At 46.5% G+C, this 7,594-nt stretch overlaps 3 protein-coding genes across 3 annotated transcripts in view; 2 read left to right on the top strand and 1 right to left on the bottom strand.

Moving 5' to 3' along the window:
- EAH_00004300 (hypothetical protein) overlaps window positions 1–1,759 on the top strand; it is a gene marked incomplete at both ends in the record, with an annotated part of 3,971 nt that extends 2,212 nt beyond the window's left edge. The window contains 4 exons of the mRNA XM_013396992.1: window positions 310–400; window positions 747–863; window positions 1,081–1,157; window positions 1,405–1,759. Of these exons, the coding sequence (XP_013252446.1) occupies window positions 310–400; window positions 747–863; window positions 1,081–1,157; window positions 1,405–1,759 (640 nt within the window). The remainder of the gene's footprint in view (window positions 1–309; window positions 401–746; window positions 864–1,080; window positions 1,158–1,404) is intronic.
- A 1,283-nt stretch (window positions 1,760–3,042) lies between these two features.
- On the bottom strand, window positions 3,043–4,463 carry EAH_00004290 (hypothetical protein, conserved; the record flags this gene model as incomplete). Its single annotated transcript, XM_013396991.1, has 4 exons — window positions 3,043–3,149; window positions 3,487–3,562; window positions 3,771–3,857; window positions 4,029–4,463. 4 exons carry the CDS (start codon window positions 4,461–4,463, stop codon window positions 3,043–3,045), a joined length of 705 nt encoding a protein of 234 aa, XP_013252445.1.
- A 151-nt stretch (window positions 4,464–4,614) lies between these two features.
- On the top strand, window positions 4,615–7,393 carry EAH_00004280 (hypothetical protein, conserved; the record flags this gene model as incomplete). The annotated part of the gene is made up of 5 exons (XM_013396990.1): window positions 4,615–4,723; window positions 5,603–5,822; window positions 5,973–6,600; window positions 6,890–6,967; window positions 7,301–7,393. The coding sequence occupies 5 exons, from the start codon at window positions 4,615–4,617 to the stop codon at window positions 7,391–7,393; spliced, it is 1,128 nt and encodes a 375-aa protein (XP_013252444.1).
- Window positions 7,394–7,594: the final 201 nt, after the last annotated feature.

The following is a 7,594-nucleotide window of genomic DNA, read 5'->3' as shown; positions in this document are numbered from 1 at the left end:
ATATATATATATATATATATACATGCATATGTATGCAGATGTATGTATATGTATGTATATTACATACGTAAGTACGCATACATATTAATATAAATACAAGAATAAATATAAGTGTGGTATGTATATATGTATATATACAAACAACATGCGTGCGGTGCATGCGTTGCAAAAAAAACGAGCAATGAAGTTAGCTAGGAAGCCCCATTGATCGGTGCAGGCAGAGAGGAGAAATGCCTGAGCCTTTATCCTTATATACCGCTGCTGCTTCTACTGCTGCTGTTGCTGCTATTGCTGTTGCTGCTGCTGCAGGTTCCCAGCTCTACCTTGGATAGGATGGAATCGAATTTGCCGCCCCGGAAGCGTGTTGGGCCCTCAACAGTATTTCTTGTGTGCTATTCAGGTAGGGGTGATGTCTTTGTCTTTTTGTTTGTCTTTGCTGTTGCTGCTGTTGTTTTTCTGGATGTTTGATGCTTGTCTGCTTACTTGTTGCTTGTTGTTGGTTTGTTATTTTGTTTGTTGCTTGTTGTTGTTGCCTGCTTGTTTGTAGATTGTTGTTTGCTTGCTTATTTTTTGTTTGTTTGTTGTTTGGCGTTTGCCTGTATGCTGCTTGGTGTTGTCTGTTTATTGCTTGTTTGTTTGTTCGTTTGCTCGTCTGTTGTTTGTTGTTTGTTTTTTGTGTATTGTTCATTTGTTACTTCTGATTTGCATATATTAGGTCGTATGTTTGTATGCTTTTGTACACACAGGACGAACTGATGAAGCTGGATGCTGCGCCGGGCTGTCTACCTGTAGTGCAGCAGCAGCATTCTTCTTGTACAGCAGCCAGGGACAGTGGAGTTGACAGTCTGACGCTTCTTTTAGAGGTGAGGTTGAGCAGAGGGCTTTCCTGATCTGTTCACCTGTCTGTACACCTCAGCTGGACCCCCCTGCAAGGACGCGGGGGCTCGCATTATTTGCTGTCAATTCGAGGCTTTAAGACAAGATTGGAGGTTTCAAAGTCTTAAGGTTTAGGGTTTTAGGGGCTTGAGGTCAGGGTCTAGGGTTTAGGGTTTAGGGTTTAGGGTTTTGGTGTTTGTTTAGGATATGGGGTTGGAGGACAAACAAATCGCTGAGCATGGAGACGAAGGGCAGGGAGACCGACTGATGCTGGCGAAAAGGTGCGGGTTTTTTATTTGCATTTATTTGTTTTTTTGTTTATTTGTTTGTTTGTTTATTTGTTTAGCTGTATGTTTGTTTGTTGGTTTGTCTAGTAGTTTGTTTGTTGTTTGTGTACTCTTTTTTTCGTGTTTGTTTATGATAATCTGCCTGCATGTTCTCTGATAGACTTTTTAAATTTGTTTATCTATCTATCCATTTGTTTGTTTTTTATGAGTATATATTTTATATTTCTGTCGCTCTTTGCAGACGCTCGAAGGCAACATCTGGCGAAGACCCATCTGGCCTGTTGAGTTCTTCCTGCAGCTCTCTATCGAGTAAAAGTAAAAGTATGAATTTAGAGGACAGGAGTGCTTCGCTACGTTTTGAAGCAGCTGAGGGGCCGGCGCCTCTCGATGTGCTGCTGCGGGGCAGCGTAACGCCTATAATCCCTTCGCTTGCAGCAGGGGGTGCTGCCGCTGCTGCTGCTGCTTGGAAAGCTTCCAACAACAGCTGTCATGCGGCTCCTGCTGCTGCTGCTGCTGCTGCAGGCGCTGCAGCATCGGGGGTCCGCCTTACCTCCCCCAGTAGGCCTTTGGGTAGCAGGTCAAGGAACGACGTTTAGTTCGTTACTTTTTGAATGCAGAGGTTTCTTCTGTCGCCGCAATTGCAAAGCCGCTGCTGCACTGCATGCACGTTTGCTGCGTGGTGCTGCCAGCAGCAGAGGGATTGGGGAGGGAAGAGTGCGGCCGTTGGCAGTGCTTGAGGTGTACGTACACCTGATTGGTTGCACAGTTGCTGTTTGCATATCCGAACGAAAGAAAGACATTCAGAATAATATCGAAAAGACCCCAGCCGCTGGATGCCGTGTGCTGAGCGACCTGCGGCTTTGCTGCTGGGGTTGGCATAGCAAATATAATATTAACCTTCGACCATTTTTTCTGTTTTGTTTATGGGGTCGCAACAGACGCCTCGACGTTTTTAATAAAGGCAGTTAAAAGCAAACGCCCTAGCGGCTGTCATTGTACGAATTGTCTGCGCGGAGGGCGGTGCTGCTTCTGCTTCCCCTGCTTCTGCTGCTGCTGCTGCTGCTGCTGCTGCGCTTGTGTTGCTGTAGTTTGCTGCTGCTGCCAGCTGTAGCTGCTGAGTGAGAGGCTTCAGTAGGTGCGGGTGGGTTGACTGGGACTGAGGACTCTGCAAACCCGGCGCCTTGAATTTCCATTGAAATTTTGCGTTTATGCAATATGCATGCATATATATACATGCATACATACATTATTGCATATATATATATATATATGCACATATCTATATATATGCATATATATGCGTATATGTATATACGTTAGTATATACATATATATAGATATTCACATAATGCACATCTATATACACACACACACACATATATATATATATATATATGTACATATTTGTAGGTGATATAGATATACTGAATAAAGCAATATATAGGGGCGGCTGTTCAAGGCCTAAGGAGACGGCTGCGAAGTGCGGCGACGCGTCGTTCGATTTGGCGTTCGACTTGCGAAGTCGGCAGCAGCAGCAGAGCGCTCAGGTACCGCTCAACAGTTTCTACGCCTCTGAAGCAGGAAAGAAATTAGAATAGATATATATTTCTATATATATGTACTTATTTATTCACTAATAGAATTGTACGCTATAGTCATGCACCCTTCCTCATATACGCATGCATGCATGCATGCAAATGCACTTGCAAATATGCATGCAAATATGCATGCATATTTATGCACGAAAATGTGAATGCAAATACGCATGCATGCATGCATACATACATACATTCATACATGCATACATACATACATACATACATACATACATACAAGCATGCATGCATACGTACATGCATGCATGCATGCATGCATGCACTTACAACGCGAGGACTTCAGAGGTGGTTTGCACGTCGTCGTCTTCTCTGCAATTCACCGGCACTGCGGCCATTTCTGCGTCCATCGCGGAGCCCAACTCCTCCAGCCCTGCACCATAAACAACATCAATTGCATGAATATATATATATATATATATATATATTATATGAATTAAATGAATCTATTTGTATACTGCATCTTCAGAATGCACGCAATGCATGTTTAGGTTGCATGCAATTAGTGCATGTTTAGAATGCACGCAATGCATGCATGCAAGTCCATGCATACACTCGATGCGCTTACCGAGCTCAGCGTCGTGGTACAGAGGGTAGGATCTGAGGAGGTTTGTTGCGGTGTCTCTAAGCTGCACTTCGCTCGCGCTGCTGCAGCCGTCGGTTTATGTTTTCATGCAGCAGCAGCAGGAGCGGTTCGCCTGTTTGCTTACCCTGCAGCATTAACGTGGGGAGCAGTAGCAGCAGCAGCAGCGGTAGCAGCAATGCGGATGCCTGCTGCTCCTGGGACTGCATGCAAGAACATGTTTATAAAACAAATAAAGCAGCAGCCCCTCTCTGAATAGAAAGCAGACTCACGCATAGGCACCAACAGGCGGCGTTGCTTGACTCCTTCGTTCATATCACACGGCTCGTGGGTCCTGAGAACGGGAATGTTAATAAAAAAGAAATTATCAATAAAAACAAATACTATATATATATATATATATATATTCACCGCGCCGAGGTAACGCTCGTTGCTGATGGCGGCGAGCAGATCTGTCTCTCGGGGCCCCCCGAAGCATAGCAAGGCACAGCTGCAGGCCTGGAGGAGATGAATTGAAGAAAGAAGAAAGAAATTAATGGCTTACGTGGGGGTAGGTGCTGCAGTGCTTCTTAGCTCTATCTCGCGGAGCTCTTCGAAGTAATTAAACGGTATACAACGAGCAGTATTCGCACTCGGCACAGTCTGTTCCATGTGGTATCCTCGCGCTACCTGTTGATGTTGCTGCTGCTGTTGCTGCTGCTGCTGTTGCTGCTGCTGGTGTTGCTGCTGCTGGTGTTGCTGCTGCTGGTGTTGCTGCTGCTGCTGTTGCTGCTGCTGGTGTTGTTGCTGCTGCTGATGCTGCTGCTGGTGTTGCTGCTGCTGCTGATGCTGCTGCTGGTGTTGCTGCTGCTGCTGATGCTGCTGCTGCTGCCGCATGCAGCTGTAAACGCGTTCATCAATGCACCTGCGTTTCGCGCGTCCGTTAGAAGCGGAGCCGATGCGTTTCTGGCGGCGCCACAGTTGAAGCTTCGTTATCTTTTGGTGTATACTGGACAGCATTTTGCCGATTTCATACTCTTGCTGGCGCCAGTCTATAGCGGAAACCCACGATCTTGCGCTCTCCAGTGTACGCAGACAATGTTCCGAGAAGAGAGCGTCAGCCATTTTGCTTCAAAAACGCTAAGAAAGCGAATTAACGCGTGCAGTGAGCAAAGAATGCGTGAACTGCACAACGGGAACTGCGGCAGCCAGAGTAGAAAAAAAAGGCTGTGATCCGCTTCTTCTTGGGTATTACGTAGCGTTGGAATTAACGAAGATGAGATGGTTCAAAGCGTGCCTTCACGATAGGTTGAAGCAAAGACGAAGAGGAGAAGTTGAAGTGCTTAACTGCGTTCGTCGCCAGGCCGGGTGGTTACTCCCTGAGTGTACGTGCAGAACAGATCTGGCTGATGACTTTCTTGTTTGCTTTTTTGCTGCAAGGTGGAAAGCAAAGACAAAAGAGTTGCAAGTAGAACACGGAAATATAAAAGTCGAACAAACAGAGCAACGTCGCTCCATCGATTGATTACTTCCAGTAGCAGAGATTTCATACAAAGCTTTCTACAAAATGAGCTGCACAGACACCCGACAACTCGCAGAAGCCCACGTCACTACAACTAAGCAGCAGCTTTAGTATTTTCCTTGGATTGAGTTAATAATGAATATATAAAATAAATAAATATAGAAAATAATAAAGTTTCAACCTCCCTTTTCTAAGAAGGCAATGAAACGGCCCGTGGGGGGCCCCCATAATTCCTGTCCAAGTTATCGTCGAGGGCGCCTGATGCCGTTCTTGTTTCCCTGCTAGCGGCATTTCTAGATGCCATTCTGTCTTTTTATTTTGTTTCAAGTAGTGTACTTTTCTCTAAAATTATATTAGCTTATTTTCTTTCTCTCAGACTCAGCTGGAGGCGTTGGGCTTCGCGTGGTGGTTCTATTCACTCGTCGATGCGGCTTCTTCTCCCAGCAGTTTGCAGCAACCCGCAGCAATCAACAGCAAAAAACATCATTTTGAGGCACCTGGGGATATATGCAACTAGATGAGTGAGGCGTTCTCCGAATGGCTCACCTGAAGCCGTCGCCGACAGGTTGGCTGTTGCGCAGAAGTTTATTTCTCGCGCCTTGTGCTGCTGCAGCAGCAGCAGCAGCAGCAGTAGCATCAGCAGCTCCTGCTGGTGCTGCTACTCTGTGGAGAGCTGGCTCCCTCCCGTTGCATGCATCTTGCGGCTATCGTTGTCTGTCGTCTCATTCTGCATTATGCACAGCAGCCCCGAATTGCAGGAAGGAGCGCAAGGTGGATGTACACTCCATTCTTCGCGCAGTTAACCTCAACTCCTCTGCACTGCATGCAACAAATGCATTGGAAACGCTGGGTCTCGTGGGGGCCCTCAGGTTGAGCGGGCGCCCCCAAAAGGCAGCGCTGTACGGCCCTTCGCGCCATCGGCTTCTCTTTCTTGTACAAGATGAGCATACAGCTCAGATGTGGTGCGTTTACCCCCTATATATTATATATTATATATTATATGTATGATCTTGAAGACAGCAGCCTGTTTTTTCTCTCGCTTTATTTATATCTCCAGTGCATTTGTACAATCAACGCCGACAGCCTGAACTTCTTCTGTTGTGAATGTTTAGGTGCACAGCTTTGTCGCAGCTGCATGCAAAGGGGGTTTCTTTGCTTATGGCGGTAGACCTGGAGTGGAGCTGCGCCTCTCTGAAGCATCAGCAGCAGCAGATAGAGACTGAGAGACAAAAGAACGAGACGCCAGCCGCAGCCGCAGCCGCAGCAGCAGCAGCCACAGCAGCAGCAGCAACAGCAGCGACAACAGCAACAACAGAAGCAGCAGGTGGTGCAAGCCTTTCTCTGTTGCAGCTCTGTGTTGAGCGGCAAACGCCCATAGATCAAGGACCTCCCTCAAGAAACACATGTAGTGCTGCTCCTGCTGCTGCTGCTGCTGCCTCTGCAGCAGACGCTGCAGGGTCTGCTCATGCTGCAGCAACACCGACAACACAGCTACAAGAAGGTAAAGGAAATGCTTGTAGAGTCGTGGAGGACCAACATGGAACAGCAGCAGCAGCAGCAGCAGCAACTGCCGCAGCAGCAGCAACTGCAGCAAAAGGCAGTATTGAAGCAGAAGTTTTTGCTGCAGTTGCTGCTGCAGCAGACATTGGATTCGTGGCTCTTTTTGACTTAAAAGAAAATCCCCAGCAAATGTTAAACCATCTCAGACTCTTGCTAGAGGACCCGCAGCTGCCTAAAGTCGTGAGGCAACTCCTACAACGCATGCATGCATGCATGCATGCATGCGTTATGCTAATGGATATATGTATGCATGCACAGTAGAGAATGCGTTTTTCTTGGCTTTGTTTCTACGTTGGGTTTGTGGGTTTGTGCATTGTTAAAAAGGAAGCGCTGCAGTGTGCAGTTATCTTCATACTTGACAAAAAAGCGAGTAATAGATTTATTGGGGGGCAGAGAGCTTGGCTTGTAACCCTAGACCCTAAACCCTAAACCCTAAACCCTTGATTGATTTCAGCGATGTTGCATGCAGATGCATGACTGCCGAGAAGACAGCGCGCTGCTCTTCGATTCATTTGGAGTTTATTTGCAGGGGATCTTTGACTCCGCTGTACGTACACCCCAAACTATGATATATAATTCAGTGGAGCTGAGTTGCATGTACACCTGAAGCCCGCAGCGAGCTCACGCTAGCTGCGGCCTCATCCCCTGCAGCAGCAAACACCTTAGTCGCCTTTGTTACTGCACTTATGAAGCGAAATACTACCTTCTCTTTTTTGTTTCTTCTTCTACTATACAAGTGCATGCATGCGTGCAACTCGTTCTTAGTGTATGGCGCTTTAAATTGTCTTTTCCTAGTGTTCAGAAGAAGAGGGTTTGAAGTCTATACACCCCAAACCCCTTCTGACAAAACCCTCAGTGCTTTGCTGCTGCGACAGTGCAGGTAGCAGCGCAGCTGCTGCAGCAGGCGAGGGGAGCGGAAGTCTTTCAACAAAGTTTAAATGATTTGCTGCTCGAGAGGCTACAAGTCGCGTGAGTTGGTGAAAATATTCAGCTGTACAGACAGCCGCTCCCTCCCCTTCCAGCGCCCCTACCGAGCTGTATACGCATGCAATGCATGCAAGCTTTGCATGCATGCGCGCATATGCATATATCTATATATATTATATATATTTGTATATGTATGTATGTATATATACATATATGCATGTATATGTCTATATATATGTATATATAT

This window comes from Eimeria acervulina, genomic scaffold, assembly GCF_000499425.1.
Source record: "Eimeria acervulina Houghton genomic scaffold, Eah_scaff16, whole genome shotgun sequence".
Taxonomy (NCBI): Eukaryota; Apicomplexa; class Conoidasida; order Eucoccidiorida; family Eimeriidae; genus Eimeria; species Eimeria acervulina.
This window is presented reverse-complemented; position numbering and strand designations above follow the sequence as displayed.